Source organism: Oncorhynchus mykiss, chromosome 26 (genome assembly GCF_013265735.2).
Source record: "Oncorhynchus mykiss isolate Arlee chromosome 26, USDA_OmykA_1.1, whole genome shotgun sequence".
NCBI classification, from domain to species: Eukaryota; Metazoa; Chordata; class Actinopteri; order Salmoniformes; family Salmonidae; genus Oncorhynchus; species Oncorhynchus mykiss.
Window position 1 is genome coordinate 12,211,343 of NC_048590.1, and position 18,382 is coordinate 12,229,724.

At 41.9% G+C, this 18,382-nt stretch overlaps 1 protein-coding gene across 1 annotated transcript in view; it reads right to left on the reverse strand.

The window, feature by feature from the left end:
* Positions 1–18,382, reverse strand: part of LOC110506257 (MAM domain-containing glycosylphosphatidylinositol anchor protein 1) — a 381,559-nt gene that overhangs the window by 173,211 nt on the left and 189,966 nt on the right. The window contains exon 5 of the mRNA XM_021585690.2: positions 11,316–11,512. Coding sequence (XP_021441365.1) covers positions 11,316–11,512 — 197 coding nt within the window. The remainder of the gene's footprint in view (positions 1–11,315; positions 11,513–18,382) is intronic.

Sequence of the window (18,382 nt, forward strand, 5' to 3'; positions counted from 1 at the left end):
TTTGTTGGTGATGTGGACACCAAGGAACGTCAAGCTCTCAACCTGTTCCACTGCAGCGCCGTCAATGAGAATGTGGGCATGCTCGGTCCTCTTTTTGCTGTAGTTCACAATCATCTCCTTTGTCTTGATCACATTGAGGGAGAGGTTGTTGTCCTGGTACTACACGGCCAGGTCTCTGACCTCCTCCCTATAGGCTGTCTCATTGTTGTCGGTTGTGTTATCGGGAAATGTAATGATGGTGTTGGGGTCGTGCCTGGCCGTGCAGTCATGAGTGAACAGGGAGTACAGGATGGTGCTGAGCACGCACCCCTGAGGGGCCCCTGTGTTGAGGGTATCAGCGTGGCAGATGTGTTGTTACCTACCCTTACCACCTGGGGGCGGCCCGTCAGGAAGTTCAGGATCCAGTTGCAGAGGGAGGTGTTTAGTCCCAGGGTCCTTAGCTTATTGATGAGCTTGGAGGGCACTATGGTGTTGAACACTGAACTGTAGTCAATGAATAGCATTCTCACATACAGTTGAAGTCGGAAGTTTACATACACTTAGGTTGGAGTTATTAAAATTCATTTTTCAACCACTCCACAAATGTCTTGTTAACAAACTATAGTTTTGGCAAGTAGGTTAGGACATCTACTTTGTGCATGAGACAAGTAATTATTCCAAAATTGTTTACAGACAGATTATTGTACTTGTATCACAATTTCAGAGGGTTCAGAGGTTTACATACTCTATGTTGACTGTGCCTTTAAATAAGTTAGACAATTTCAGAAAATTGTGTCATGGCTTAAGAAGCTTCTGATAGGCTAATTGACATCAGTAGAGTCAATTGAAGGTGTACATGTGGATGTATTTCAAGGACTACATTCAAACTCAGTGCTTTTTTGCTTGACATCATGGGAAAATCAAAAGAAATCAGCCAAGACATCAGAACAAAATTGTAGACCTCCACAAGTCTGGTTCATCCTTGGGAGCAATTTCCTAATGCCTGAAGGCACCAAGTTCATCTGTACAAACAATAGTACGCAAGTATAAACACCATGGGACCACATAGCCCTCATACCGCTCAGGAAGGAGACGCGTTCTGTCTCCTAGAGATGAACGTACTTTGTTGAGAGAAGTGCAAGTCAATCCTAGAACAACAGCAAAGGACCTTGTGAAGATGCTGGAGAAAGGCAAAAAATTATCTATATCCACAGTAAAACAAGTCATATATCGACATAACCTGAAAGGCCGCTCAGCAAGGAAGAAGCCACTGCTCCAAACCGCTATTTAAAAAAGCCAGACTACAGTTTGCAACTGCACATGGGGACCAAGATCGTACTTTTTGGAGAAATGTCCTATGGTCTGATGAAACAAAAATATAACTTTTTGGCCATAATGACCATTATTATGTTTGGAGAAAGGGGGGGGGGGGCTTACAAGCCGGAGGCTTACAAGCCGGAGAACACCATCCCAACTGTGAAGCACGGGGGTGGCAGCATAATGTTGTGGGGGTGCTTTGCTGCAGGAGGGACTGGTGCACTTCACAAAATAGATGGCTTCATGAGGAAAGAAAATGATGTAGCTATATTGAAGCAACATCTCAAGACAGTCAGGAAGTTAAAGCTTGGTCACCAATGGGTCTTCCAAATGGACAATAACCCCAAGCATACTTTCAAAGTTTTGGCAAAATGGTTAAGGACAACAAAGTCAAGGTATTGGAGTGGCCATCACAAAGCCCTGACCTCAATCACATAGAACATTTGTGGGCAGAAATGAAAAAGCGTGTGTGAGCAAGGAGGCCTACAAACCTGACTCAGTTACACCAGCTCTGTCAGGATGAATGGACCAAAATTAACCCAACTTATTATGGGAAGCTTTTGAAGCTTCCCTGAAAGGTTTGACCCAAGATAAACAATTTAAAGGCAATGCTACTAAATACTAATTGAGTGTATGTAAACTTCTGACCCACTGGGAATGTGATGATAGAAATAAAAGCTGAAATAATATCACTCTCTACTATTATTCTAACATTTCACATTCTTAAAATGAATTGGTGATCCTAACTGACCTAAGACAGGGAGTTTTATTTGGATTATATGTCAGGAATTGTGAAAAACTGAGTTTACATACACCTTAGCCAATTACATTTAAACTTCCGACTTCAACTGTAGGTGTTCTCGTTGTCCAATTGGGAAAGGGCAGTGTGGAATGCAATAGAGACTGCTTCATCTGTGGATCTGTTGGGACGGTATGCAAATTGGAGTGGGTCTAGGGTTTCTGGGATGATGGTGTTGATGTGAGCCATGACCAGCCTTTCAAAAAACTTCATGGCTACTGACATGAGTGCTCCGGGTCGGTAGTCATTTAGGCAGGTTACTTTCGTGTTCTGCACAGGCACTATGGTGGTCTGATTAAAACATGTTGGTATTACAGACTCGGACAGGGAGAGGTTGAAAATGTCAGTGAAGACACATGCTAGTTGGTCAGCGCAAGCTCGCAGTGCATGTCCTGGTAATCTGTCTGGCCCTGCGGCCTTGTGAACGTTGACCTGTTGTTGACCAATGGTCTTACTCACATCGGCTGCGGAGAGAGTGATCTACACAGTCTTCCGGTACAGCTGGTGCTCTCATACATGTTTCAGTGGTTTTTGCCTCGAAGTGAGCGTAGAAGTAGTTTAGCTCGTCAGGTAGGCTCCTGAGACTAGGCAGCGCTCGGCTGTGCTTCCCTTTGTAGTCTGTAATGGTTTGCAGGCCCTGCTCACAGAGCCGGTGCACTACAACTCGATCTTAGTCCTGTACTGACACTTTTCCTATGATGGTTTGTCAGAGGGCATAGCGGGATTTCTTATAAGCTTCCGGGTTAGAGTCACACTCCTTGAAAGCGGTAGCTCTAGCCTTTAGCTCAGTGCGGATGCTGCCTGTAATCCATGGTTTCTGGTTGGGGTATGTACGTACGGTCATGTGGGGATGACGTCATCGATGCACTTATTGATGAAGCCAATGTCAGATGTGGTGTACTCCTCAATTCCATTGGAGGAATCACAGAACGTATTCCAGTCTGTGCTAGCAGAGTCATCTGACCACCTTTTTTTTATCTAGTCACTGGTGTTTCCTGCTTTAATTTTTGCTTGTAAGCAGGAATCAAGAGGATTTAATTATGGTCAGATTTGCCAAATGGAAGGCGAGGGAGAGCTTGGTATGCATCTCTGTGTGTGGAGTATAGGTGGTCCAGAGTTTTTTTCGCTCTGGTTGCACATTTAACATGTTGATAGAAATGAGGTAAAACTGATTTAAGTTTCCCTGCATTAAAGTCCCCAGCTACTTGGAGCGCTGCCTCTGGGTGAGCATTTTATTTTTTGCTTATGGAGGAATACAGCTCATTCATTGCTATCTTAGTGTCAGCCTTTGACGGTGGTGGTATGTAAACAGCTACAAAGAATATAGATGAAAACTCTCTTGGTAGGTAATGTGGTCTGTAGCTTATGAGAAACTCTCCCGCAGGCGAGCAATGGCTCGAGACTTCCTTAGATATCGTGTACCAGCTGTTGTTTACAAAAATACATAGACCGCCGCCGCTGTTCTATCCTGCCGGTATATCGTATAACCAGCCAGTATGTCGATATTGTCTTCGTTCAGCCACGACTCCGTGAAGCATAGGATGTTACAGGTTTTAATGTCCTGTTGGTAGTTTAATCTTCCCAATAACTTCTCCATTTTATTGTCCAAAGATTGCATGTTTGCGAGCAGAATTGTGGGGAGTGGGGGTTTATTCGATTGCCTCCTACTCCTCAGAAGGCAGCACACCCTCCGCTCTCTCTTTCTCCTCCTCCTCTTCACGCAGATCACTGGGGTGCCTCGGGAACTACCTCGGGAACTGCCTGTTCCCGAGGTAGCCGTATATCCTCCGCCTCGGGCTCGTCAGAGATGTGGAAGATAAAAAACGATTCTGCTAGTCTATGGTGAGTAATCGCAGTCCTGATGTCTAAAAGTTATTTTCGGTCATAAGAGACAGTAGCGGCAACATTATGTACAAAAAGAGTAAAAAAAAACATTACAAACAACGCAGATAAACAAACAAAAAAGCACAATCGGTTGGGGGCGCGTAAAACGTCTGCCTTCTGCTCTGGCGCCATTTTGTCCTTTGTCCATGTCCTTGTTAAACTTTGACATAAAGTAGTCTGTGATAAATAGCACAATACGTTTCATCTGAGTATTTGTTATAGTCAAAATAATCCATAGATTATGCTTTTTTTACTCAAAAATGAGTTGTATGAGCTCAGGGCAATGAGGCCTACAGGTCATAAATAGCAAATAGAAGTTAACATTTTGTAATGTTCACAACAACTTAAGTTGATAAAAAGATCTAACACAACATTAGGTGATGATGTATGTATTATTATGGATTATATTCAGCTATAATTGGGCGGTCATTTTGGACCGTGAACACAGAATAAAGTAACATGAAACGAACCCAACAGGAGAGTTAAACACAAAAGTGTTTGAAAGTGGCCACACACACACCAATGTCCAAATATCATAGAGCAGAGAGAATATATCTGATTAAAGGATTCAACATTTATTTTGGATGAGACCATCAGCCAAATGAAATATCATCATTAGAATAACAAATCCATATTTTTTTCCCATATATCTCTTTCACTTTCCATTCCCCTCTCTGTCCATCCTCTCTCACTATCTCGCTCTCTCGCTTCCCCCCTCGCTTCATCTGTCTCTGCAGTCCATAGAACTACATAGAGCTTTTCAAACTCTACTCCAATAATGATTCCCAGATAAGCCAGTTCATACTTCATTCCCAAGGCTGCCTATTCCACCCGTCTATGCCTGGGTGTGCATCCCAAATGACAATCTATTCCCTACATAATGCACTACTTTTGACCAGAGCCCTGTGGGCCCTTGTCGAAAGTAGTGCAATAAAAAGGGAATAGGGTGCCATTTGGGATATAAGGCTTGGCTGACTGATTGGGATTTTTCCTGTCTCATTCTTCCACTGTCGTAGCGTGGGAAGAGCTACTCTGGCTAATTGTGCTCTCAGGGTGGCCCTTTGTAGCAGACCATACAGCTATTTCAATTAAAGGAGAACAGAGGAAACAATGCTAGTAGCTAGATGGGGTCGGGGAGTCATCTGTTACGTTACCAGCTAAAATATTGTAATCAGATGTCAGATACTTTGAAAAATGTGATGATCACTTCTAGGATTCTCTGACCGGTGAATTAGAAGTGATGGCCTGAGATCCATCTCCCCTTTTAAGGGAATAACAAGACGCATAGACATTTGTGTGGGAAAAAACGATGACACCTTTCCGTTTTTCTTAATGACATTCAAATCAGCATTGAAAAAATGCCAAGTTTAAGTTTGTTCCGGATGAGCGAGTCTGACCACGAGTCAGAGACCACAATGATGACACACCAAATGCATTTGATGGATTGCGGGAAAAAGCGCAGGAATATGATTTTGTAGGCTATAGTGAAAGCCTGTGTCTTCCAATGGTGCGACTGCTGTCGGGATAAAATATTATATGGCCAACTTGAATTAACACTTCAAGGTAAGGACGACAGCAGTGGTGTAGCCGACGGGCTATATGGATATGTATTTATTGAACCTTTATTTAACCACGAAAGCTAGTTGAGAACAAGTTCTCATTTACAACTGCGACCTGGCCAAGATAAAGCAAAGCAGTGTGACACAAACAACAACACATGGAATAAACAAGCGTACAGTCAATAGCAATAGAACAAAAATAAAGTCTATATACAGTGTGTGCAGATGGAGTGAGGAGTTAAGGCAATAAATAGGCCATAGTAGCAAAGTAATTACAGTTTAGCAAATTAACACTGGGACTAATAACAAGATAAACAATGCAAAGCATATGGGATCTGTAAAATGTATATAGGTTCGGAACTTCTGTGAAATAGCATAGTTACAAATACAAACTGGATGGACGTCAGAAATAGAGGAAGGACTAAGAACAAACAAGAGAGAACTATTGTAAAGTAGACTGTGTCTGTAAAATGTGTATAAGATGTATAACTTGAAAGTAAAAGCAGAAGTGTTTATTAGTTTACTCCAATTGGGGGATCGGCGGTAGGGTTTGCGGAATAATAATAAAGGTATATTCTTTAAAAAATTATCTATGTCTATATAGGTATGTGTATGTATATATGTGTATATGTATGCATGCGTGTATGGATATATATATTTACCCCAAAAAATATGGGGGATTGGAAATGATGCAGACAATTACATTGGAAGCAACATTCTTTCCGCAATATTAAGCTGATCCACCCTCTAAAAAAAATAAAAAATAACACTGGAGTGATAGATGAGCAGATGAGGATGTGCAAGTAGAAATACTGGTGTGCAAAAGATCAGAAAAAGTAAATTAAAACAATACGGTGATGAGGTAGGTAGATTGGGTGGGCTATTTACAGATGTACTATGTACAGCTGCAGCGATCGGTTAGCTGCTCAGATAGATGATGTTTAAAGTTAGGATATCACTTACTTAGGCCCATTATTGATATCTACCTACAGTAGCAATTTATTGAATAAAACTGCTGCTCTCTCAATTATTTGCGTATTTTTTGTGGATGGCTGTTCACAAATGTGTAACTGTATGTTAACGCAATAACGGTTGAATTGAAAATGTGTAGGCTAAGCTACCTATCAATCATTTTTTATGCGACCCATGGACAGCCAGTGAAAACGGTGCTGTTGCACTAGCTACATATAGCTGTGTATCCCAGCCAACTTCGGTGGTATTGTGCTCCACACATATTGTCAAAAATAAGTTTAATATCAGAAGACCATGTGTAGGGCATTAGTTGCTCAATCTAATTTGTGCTGATTTAAAGAAATGTCCAAAGGCCTAATGGACACATGGTTAAACTTGCACACTTTTGATAGACTTCAACAGCTGCAAATGATCAAGATATCAAAGTGTCACACATAGGTCCTATTAAATTAAGTGTTGAATTTCATAATTATATGGTGTCACCAACAAAAAACGTAAATAATACATATACATAAATAAGAAAATAAATCAAGGGGTATTTAATTAATTGGACTGTCTGGAAATCTGACTTTTTTTAAATGTAACTAGATAGCCTAATAGTTGTATTATCTGTACTGAAGTAAAAAACAATGGGTTAGAAGCCTACATAACCATAAAGTAAAATGCAACATCCATTTATGGCCAGTAAACTCTAAAGTACATTTGTCTTACAATAGATGTCGTTCAACTGGTAATATTCATTTTTGTCTTCTAATGACTCTTAGGGGGAAAGTAATCTAATAGTACTCATTTTACGTTTACTGAGTTTGGGTAATCCAAAGTTACATTAATGATTACAATATTGGACAGGTAACTGAAACAGATTACATTTAGAAAGTAACTGAACCAACCCTGATAGTGTACTGACTGACTCAGAGTTTAACAGCTGCCTGTGTGTGCATGTTTGTATGAAAGAGAGTTTGCTTGTGTGCGTGTGTGTGCTGTTTGCAACCAGAATCTGTGTTTTGCTGTCTGTAAGCATCGAGTCCCACTGCAGTAGCTGCTATAGTCCCTGTCGAGTGGCTGAACCTTGAAGTCCATTTAGGGGTATACTGGCTAAACAATGGACTATCCCACAGCTATGTTGTTGGATGCTTTTCAATTGTTGTACTAACGTGACATATTCCACATATTGCTTTCTTGTGATTTGAGAAGAGAGGCTCAGCTATGACAGTGGAATGTGAGTCAAAGGTGATTTTTAACCTGTGAACAGATGAAGTGCTGTGTGCATGTACATATATACACATATATATATATACACATACGTATACAGTGGAGAGAACAAGTACACTGCCGATTTTGCAGGTTTCCCTACTTACAAAGCATGTAGAGGTCTGTAACTTTTATCATAGGTACACTTCAACTGTGAGAGACGGAATCTAAAACAAAAATCCAGAAAATCGCATTGTATGATTTTTAAGTAATTCATTTGCATTTTATTGCATAACATAAGTATTTGATACATCCGAAAAGCAGAACTTAATATTTGGTACAGAAACCTTTGTTTGCAATTGCAGAGATCATATGTTTCCTGTAGTTCTTGACAAGGTTTGCACACACTGCAGCAGGGATTTTGGCCCACTCCTCCATACAGACCTTCTCCAGATCCTTCAGGTTTCGGGGCTGTCGCTGGGCAATACGGACTTTCAGCTCCCTCCAAAGATTTTCTATTGGATTCAGGTCTGGAGACTGGCTAGGCCAATCCAGGACCTTGGGATGCTTCTTACGGAGCCACTCCTTAGTTGCCCTGGCTGTGTGCTCTTACTGAGGGAACAAGGTTGTTGGCCAAGATCTCGTGATACATGGCCCCATCCATCCACCCCTCAACACGGTGCAGTCGTCCTGTCCCCTTTGCAGAAAAGCATCCCCAAAGAATGATGTTTCCACCTTCATGCTCCACGGTTGGGATGGTGTTCTTGGGGTTGTACTCATCCTTCTTCTTCCTCCAAACACGGCGAGTGGAGCTTAGACCAAAAAGCTCTATTTTTGTCTCATCAGACCACATGACCTTCTCCCATTCCTCCTCTGGATCATCCAGATGGTCATTGGCAAACTTCAGACGGGCCTGGACATGCGCTGGCTTGAGCACGGGGACCTTGCATTCGCTGCAAGAATTTTAAACCGTGATGGCGTAGTGTGTTACTAATGGTTTTCTTTGAGACTCTGGTCCCAGCTCTCTTCAGGTCATTGACCAGGTCCTGCCGTGTAGTTCTGGGCTGATCCCTCACCTTCCTCATGATCATTGATGCCCCACAAGGTGAGACTTGCATGGAGCCCCAGACCGAGGGTGATTGACCGTCATCTTGAACTTCTTTCATTTTCTAATAATTGCGCCAACAGTTGTTGCCTTCTCACCAAGCTGCTTGCCTATTGTCCTATAGGCCATCCCAGCCTTATGCAGATCTACAATCTTATTCCTGATGTCCTTACACAGCTCTCAGGTCTTGGCCATTGTGGAGAGGTTGGAGTGTGTTTGATTGAGTGTGTGGACAGGTGTCTTTTATACATGTAACGAGTTCAAACAGGTGCAGTTAATACAAGTAATGAGTGGAGAACAGGAGGGCTTCTTAAAGAAAAACTAACAGGTCTGTGAGAGCCGGAATTCTTACTGGTTGGTAGGTGATCAAATACTTATGTCATGCAAATTAATTACTTAAAAATCATACAATGTGATTTTCTGGATTTAGATTCCGTCTCTCACAGTTGAAGTGTACCTATGATAAAAGTTACAGACCTCTACATGCTTTGTAAGTAGGGAAACCTGCAAAATCTGCAGTGTATCAAATACTTGTTCTCCCCACTGTATACACACACACACACACACACACACACACACACACACACACACACACACACACACACACACACACACACACGTATACTGTATATAGTTGTATTTATTATGGATCCCCATTAGCGGTTGCCAAGACAGCATCTACTCTTCCTGGGGTCCAGCAAAAAAAAGGTTATACAATTTTAAGCATATTACAATACATTCATTGCATAATTCACAACACACATAGTGTGTGCCCTCAGGACCATACTCCACTACCACATATCTACAACACAAAATCCATATGTACGTATGTGTAAATGTTATCATGTGTGTGTATGCATGTTTCTGTGCCTATGTTTGTGCTGCTTCACAGTCCCTGCTGTTCCATAAGATAGATTTTTTATCTGTTCTTTTAAATCTGATTCTACTGCTGCATCAGTTACCTGATGTGGGATAGAGTTCCATGTAGTTATGGCTTTATGCAGTACTGTGCACCACCCAGTCTGTTCTGGACATGGGGACTGTGAAGAGACCTCTGGTGGCATGCCTTGTGGGGTATGCATGGGTGCCTGTGCTGTGAGCTAGTCGTTTAAACAGACAGCTCGGTGCATTAAAAATGTCAATACAAATACAAGTAGTGATGAAGTCAATCTCTTCTCTACTTTGAGCCATGAGAGATTGGCATGCATATTATTCATGTTTGCTCTCTGTGTACATCCAAGGGCCAGCCATGCTGCCCTGTTCTGAGCCAATTGCAAAAAGTCCTTTTTGTGTGGCACCTGACCACACGACTCAACAGTAGTCCAGGTGCGACAAAACTAGAGCCTGTAGGACCTGCCTTGTTGATAGTGCTGTTAAGAATGCAGAGCAGCACTTTATTATGGACAGACTTCTCCCCGTCCTAGCTACTGTTGTATCAATATGTTTTGACCATGACAGTTTACAATCCAGGGTAACTCCAGGCAGTGTAGTCATCTCAACTTGTGTGTATGTGTGCATAGTGTGACGTGTTCAAGGATGAACACATGGATAAGGTCTGTGTTTGGTATACGAAGTATGTTCTACTACGTTATCCTTGCTGTACTGTTTGTTACGTTTAGTCTGGAATGTTAGAGTGTGTGCCTATACTTGTCTGCATGGCGGTTCAAAGACATTCACTCCAATATCCTTGCTTTGTCCAATATGATGTGATGAGTGAGCATGGGTATGTTTGTGATTAGGCCCATCTATGGGAGGCTGTATCTCTGCGCTGCTCTATGGGTTGAGGTGAAGTGTGAACGTAAACACAATGAAGGGCCACCTGGCACTGGCAGAACAACTACGGTGCATTCACAATAGGTTGACGGTTTTACCCAGTTATATATGGTGTATACGTGTGTTTTCCTCATACATCCAATACCTGTGTGTAGAGTGGCTCGTAGAAGCACACTTTTATGCTTGCTCTCTCTTACGGGTTGTGGTCATAGAGATATATAAAAGGACTAGATGGATATAACCCATTTTAGCACGGGCATTGCCATTGATGACCTAAGACCTCCAGCATTTTAAAGTAGTCAACAGGGTGGGGATTCCTATTTGTTGGGAGCGATCAGCCAATGATCAGAGCACTGTCTTCTTCATATTGTAAATTGGGTTGCCTATAGTTTGTAAATGGCTTTAAGCTATTTCACCGCCATCTAGTGGCCACAATAAATTAATGACAAGATTTGGTACAGGACCCCAGTACTGCAGGTGGAGGTAAATAACCAATATTAGCCCCACCCTTTTTTCAAACACAAAATAAGAAAATTGACTACTTAAAAATGGAGAGGTCACAGATGCCATAATGGCACAGGTACAAAGATGAGTCCTATATCTATTTCTATGGTTGTGGATCATTTGTGTGTGCATGTTTATGTGTATGCCGTGGTCCTCTGTCCATACTGTTCTATGGGTTGTGCTGAATTTGAAGTGTGAACTTGTGTGCTTGTGTTTGGTCCTCTTACAGTACCTGTGTGTAGAGCGGTTCGTAGATGTCCACTCCGGTATCCTTGCTCTGCTCTATGGGCGTGTTGCCACGTTTCCAGATGAAGCGGGCTGGGGGGTTGGAGTTGACCGTACAGCGCAGGAACACCGTCTTCTCCTGGTAATAGCTTCCGCGCACATCACTGATGGTCTGGTGCACTGTCAGCACGGGTTTGTCGAGGTCTAGAAACACACACACACACACACACACACACACACAAACACACACACACACACACACACACACTTTGTCAATATCAATAATATGTTTATCCAAATACTATACAAAACTCCAAGGTTATGTAAAGACCTTCTTCACAATGGTTAGACTGCACTACGCAGTCTCCACCTACTGTACCTTATACATTACTGAGACACTCCACAAATGAATCAGAAAAATATCTACACTACAGGGTTACCTGCCCATATAGGTGCGGCAGGAAAATGTGTGTGTGTGTTTCCGTGCATGACTCGGGTCATTTTGGCTACCTTCCTGTTTTATGTGCTGTAGGAGCAGTCCTCTACAGATGCCAGTTCTTCATTTGATGTTCCTGTTTTTGCAGGAATTGTTCTGCACTGTAGGAAGTGCAAGCTTGTAGTGTATCCGAGGTTTAGAAATTGGGGCGGCCCACCGAACACACCGGACCATTTTTCCTCAAGGCCCTGACATTGGTCAATGTTTTTCCTTGAGGCCCCCATTATTAGCCAGGTAATGATCATTTTGCTCCCAAAGGCCTACTGGGCTAAAAATCAGTCCGCCCATTTACAAATGCTTCTAAAGTTTGTAATTTCCACCAAACAATATCAGACTTGATTTTCCCATAACAGAACATTTATCAACCTCTACAAAAAAAAATGGATATTCATTATTAGCCTTACTGTTATCCCGAAAATAAAACACACTGGTTTCAGACCACTATCCCAGGAAAGATTGTATGGTTAGATGGCTTCTCTTCTTCAAGAGATCGAAGAGTACAGTATACAATGCATTATCTCTCTTTCCTATCTCACACACACACACACACAAGCACCCTAAACCCATCTTTCTACACAAAGGCTACTCAACAGTGTGTGACAAAAGGCTGTTAGTTTTCCTCAAATAGCTGCCTTTGAGTTTGTAGTTAGGTTACCAATGCCTTACCTGGTCCAGACTTGTTTCATTGGAACAACTGGACAGAAAGGTGTAGGATCTTAATTTGATCAACCACGAAACGTAAAACTTGTAGTGTATTTGAGGTTTAGAAGGCTTCTTTAAACTTGAAATCTCAGACTTGATTTTCACTTAAGAAAAATGTATCAACCACTAAACATTTTTTATTATTTTCCTGCTGTAGTAAACTGGCTAAAAAGAAGATCCTACAGTGTCTTGCGAAAGTATTCATCCCTTGGCATTTTTCCTATTTTGTTGCCTTACATCCTGGAATTAATATAGATTTTTGGGGTGGTTTGTACCACTTTGAAGATGCAAAATAATTTATTTTGAAACAAACAAGAAATAAGAAACAGAACTTGAGCGTGCATTGCCACTGGGATTTTTGCCCGTTCTTCAAGGCAAAACTGCAACAGCTCCTTCAAATTGGATGGGTTCCGCTGGTGCACAGCAATCTGTAAGTAATACCACATATTCTCAGTTGAAGTCTGGGCATTGACTAGGCCATTCCAAGCCATTTAAATGTTTCCCCTTAAACCACTCAAATGTTGCTTTAGCAGTATGCTTAGGGTCATTGTCCTGCTGGAAGGCGAACCTCCATCCCAGTCTCAAATCTCTGGAAGACAGAAACAGGTTTCCATCAAAGATTTACCCTGTATTTAGCCCCATCTATCATTACTTCAATTCTGACTAGTTTCCCAGTCCCTGCCGATGAAAAACATCCCCATAGCATGATGCTGCCACCACCATGCTTCACTGTGGGGATGGTGTTCTCAGGATGATGAGAGCTTTTGGGTTTGCGCCAGACATAGCGTTTTCCTTGATTGCTAAAAAGCTCAAGTTTAGTCTCATCTGAAAAGAGTACCTTCTTCCATATCTTTGGGGAGACTCCCACATGAATTTTGGGAAAACACCAAACATGCTTGCTTATTTTTTTCTTTAAGCAATGGCTTTTTTCTGGCCACTCTTCTGTAAAGCCCAGCTCTGTAGAGTGTACAGCTTAAAGTGGTCCTATGGACAGATACTCCAATCTCCGCTGTGGAGCTTTGCAGCTCCTTCAGGGTTATCTTTGGTCTCTTTGTTGCCGCTCTGATTAATGCCCTCCTTGGGTTTTGGTGGGTGTCCCTCTCTTCACAGGTTTGTTATGGTGCCATATTCATTCCATTTTTTAATAATGGATTTAATGGTGCTCTGTGGGATGTTCAAAGTTTTGGATATATTTTATAACCCAACCCTGATCTGTACTTCTCCAGAACTTTGTCCCTGACCTGTTTGGAGAGCTCCTTGATCTTTATGGTGCCACTTGTTTGTTGGTGACCCTTGCTTAGTGATGTTGCAGACTATGTGGCCTTTCAGAACAGGCGTATGTATACTAAGATCATGTGACACTTAGATTGCGCACAGATGGACTTTATTTAACTATGTGATTTCTGAAGGTGGCCCCAGATCTTGCAAAGGGGGTGAATACATATGCACACACCACTTTTCCATGTTTTATTATTTTTTAAACAAGTTTGTCCAAATTGGTGAAGTGAAAAAACTAATTTGTTTATGTACATTACATGACATCCAAATAAAAATACATTTAAATTACAGTTGTAATGCAACAAAATAGGAAAAACGCAAATGGGGATGAATACTTTTTCAAGGCACTGTACATGTGTAGCCCAGCTAGCAAGGACCTAGACATCTGACTGCTGGTGGCTATGAGCCAACATACTATTGTAGGCACAACATAATCTCACAAACTCTGGTTCTTAAAATGTGTCTAACTGGCACTAATGTTACATTGTGAGGCTGCAATCAAATGTCATATTATGCTGTCTAACGGGAAAGTTAGAGAGAGGGAGCGAGAGAGATTTTGACAAGGCTACTTAATTTTTCTTGTCTTTCCTTCTGCCTGTCTTTCTTCCTCTTTTTCCACTTTCTCTCTCTTTCAGTCTGTCATTTCTTACTTTATATCTTATCTCTGTATATCTCCCTGTCAGTGTAATCTCCCTATTTCCAGTGTGGTTGTAATTTCAACAGCTTTCATGTCCATGAAAATCTTTCCTCTATATCCCTCCATCGCTCCCACTACTACCGTATATTAATTTGACCCAGTTTCTCACAGCAGGAAAATAATCCCGCAGCAACAGGGAATGTGAATTATTATGTTGATTATAATTATTATACATTTTTTTAGGGGTTTATACATTTTTTGTGAGGGCAAATCAAGTCTGAAAATGTAAACCTAGAAATTAAAAACCCCAGAAGCCTTTTTAAACCTTGAATACGATACATACTGTGCAGGAAAAATATTGCAACAACAGGATGATCAAATTAAGATATGATCTGTACGGTGATATTGGGCTCATTTGATGAGAACTGGGGAAGTTACAGGTGTGTGTGTGTATATATACATATACTGTATATACACACACACACACACACATACATACATACATACATACATACATACATACATATATATATATATATACATATATATATATATATATATATATATATGAGTGCGTATGTGTGCGTTTCCTGCCAACTTGCTGCCAGCCTAATTGGCACATTGACGACGTGCTCAGTCACTGAGACGCTATCTAACTGCCACCTACTCCGGTGCAGCTCCCCTACACCTCTGCCCCTTCTATCCTCTTTTCCCCGTCACCGTCTTCCTTTCCCTCCCTTTCTTTCTCTCTTCTGTTGGCAGGTGACACTGGCAGGAAAGAGATGGAGAGGATAGCTAATCAGGTAATCCGGATCGTCTGTGGGCTATATGCCTCTCCTGTCTGTAGACACTGTAGTACTACGTGTTTGAGAATGGACTGGGAATGTTTCGGCTTGATACACCTGCATGCGAATGGACTGGGAATGTTTTGGCTTGATACACCTGCATGAGAATGGACTGGGAATGTTTTGGCTTGATGCACCTGCATGAGAATGGACTGGGAATGTTTTGGCTTGATACACCTGCATGCGAATGGACTGGGAATGTTTTGGCTTGATACACCTGCATGAGAATGGACTGGGAATGTTTTGGCTTGATACACCTGCATGAGAATGGACTGGGAATGTTTTGGCTTGATACACCTGCATGAGAATGGACTGGGAATGTTTTGGCTTGATACACCTGCATGCGAATGGACTGGGAATGTTTTGGCTTGATACACCTGCATGAGAATGGACTAGGAATATTCTGGCTTGATATGCCTGTGGTTTGGTGTATTTTCTTTTATTGCAATTGCGAGCATTTATCCATTTTGTGTGTGTGTGTGTGTGTCCTGTGCTGTGGAGGATCTGACAGAAGCGGGAGACTTGGGGCATAAACAAAGTCAGGATCAGCAGCTTTTCTGAGGCTCTGAAACTTTTGCACCCTGGGATCAGGTGAAAGAGGAGGATGGCAAGGGGAACGGTGAGTCTGAAGCTTGGACTCAAGCATGAATGTGGACAAAGTCCGAAATGGTTCAATATCAGCAGACTCGGTTGTTTTCTGTAATGCAACCACTTCTCTCTCTGTCCCACTTTCTGGACCAATATTTTCCTGCCTCTTCAATCTCTCTCTCAATTTCAATTTCAGGGCTTTATTGGCATGGGAAACATATGTTAACATTGCAAAAGCAAGAGAAGTACATAGTATAAAAAAGTAAAATAAATAAAAACGAAACAGGAAACATTACACTCACAAAAGTTCAAAATAATACAGACATTTCAAAATGTCAGATTATTTCAAATTCTTTGGGGGTCTGTGTAATCTGAGGGAAATATGTGTTTCTAATATGGCCATACATTTGGCAGGAGGTTAGGAAGTGCAGCTCAGTTTCCACCTCATTTTGTGGGTAGTGTGCACATAGACTGTATTCTCTTTGATGGCCTCTCTCAACAGCAAGGCTATGCTCACTGTACATAGTCAAAGATTCCCTTAAGTTTGGGTCAGTCACAGTGGTCAGCTGTATTGTTTTAGAGTTCTAGGAGGGGGGCTGAGTGGCATCTCAGCCGAGTGGGGGGGGACGCTGTAACTTCGAAATGGGTTCAGGTGCATCCCGGAGAATGGTGTCAAAATGGAGAAAGTGCTGCTCGGTGTCTGCATCCCAATATACCTGACCACTGTGACTGACCCAAAAATAAGGAAAGATTTAACTATGTACAGAGTAGCAAGATGGCGCCGACAGATGGGACAGCTCTGATACTCGCTCTGAAGCAACTTTGCAGAATTGTATTTCTTACATTATTAGCCCAGGAAATATTTTGCGTTATTACATACAGCCAGAAATAACTTTTAAATATCAGAGTGGTAACTCACCAGCATTACGACCGGGAATAGGACTTTCTGGAATTGGATCCTTGTTCGTACCCCCCAGGGCAATTGAACTGATTCCAGAGGCTGATCCAAATCACCGCTGGTGGAGAAGAGGTATTAGGAGTGGACTTCTAGTCCACGCACACCATCCACCACATCCGTGTATGTTACTTCTTAATGTTCAGTCTCTAGATAATAAAGAAGACGAGCTCAGGGCGAGAATCTCCTTCAAGAGAGACATCAGGGAGTGTAACATACTCTGTTTCACGGAAACATGGCTCTCTCAGGATAAACTGTCTTTGTCCATACAGCCAGCTGCGTTCTCAGCATATTGCGCAGACAGAAATAAAGAACTCTCCGGAAAGAAGAAGAGCGGTGGTGTATGTTTCATGATTAACCACTCATGGTGTGATTGTGATAACATACAGAAACTCTAGTCCTTTTGTTCACCCAACCTAGAATACCTCACAATCAAATGCTGACAGTATCACTTCCCAAGAGAAAAATCTTCAGTTATCGTCACAGCTGTGTATATTCCCCCTTAAGCCGATACCACAACGACCCTCAAAGAACTTCACTGGACTTTATGCAAACTGGAAACCACATAACCGGAAGCCGCATTTATTGCAGCTGGTGATTTTAACAAGGCAAATACAGTGTCTTGCAAAGGATTCATCCCCCTTTTCGTTGTTCCAATTTTGTTGCATTACAACCTGTAATTTAAATTGATTTTTTATTTGGATTTCATGTAATGTACATAAACAAAAATAGTTTTTTCATTTCACTTCAGCAATTTGGACTAACTATTCACCCCCTTTGCTATGAAGCCTCTAAATAAGATCTGGTGCAAACAATTACCATCAGCAGTCACATAATTAGTTAAATAAATAAAGTCCACCTGTGTGCAATCTAAGTGTCACATGATCTGTCACACACACCTGTTCTGAAAGGCCCCAGAGTCTGCAACACCACTAAGCAAGGGGGACCACCTAGCAAGTGGCACCATGAAGACCAAGGAGCTCTCCAAACAGGTCAGGGACAATGTTTTGGAGAAGTACAGATCAGTTAAATCCATTATTTAAACAAACCTGCCAAGAGAGGGCCACCCACCAAAACTCACAGACCAGGCAAGGAGGGCATTAATCAGAGAGGCAACAAAGAGACCAAAGATAACCCTGAAGGAGCTGCAAAGCTCCATAACGGAGATTGGAGTATCTGTCCATAGGACCACTTTAAGCTGTACCCTCCACAGAGCTGGGCTTTACGGAAGTGGCCAGAAAAAGGCATTGCTTAAAGAAAAAAATAAGCCATCAAGTTTGGTGTTCGCCAAAAGGCATGTGGGAGACTCCCCAAAGATATGGAAGAAGGTACTCTTTTCAGATGAGACTAAAATTGAGCATTTTGGCCATCAAGGAAAACGCTATGTCTGGCGCAAACCCAAAATCTCATCACCCCGAGAACACCATGATGTTTTTTTATCGGCAGGTACTGCTAAAGCAACACTTGAGTGGTTTAAGGAGAAACATTTTACATGTCTTAGAATGGCCTAGTCAAAGCCCATACCTCTGTGGTAGGACTCAAAGATTGTTGTACAACAGCAGAACCCATCCAA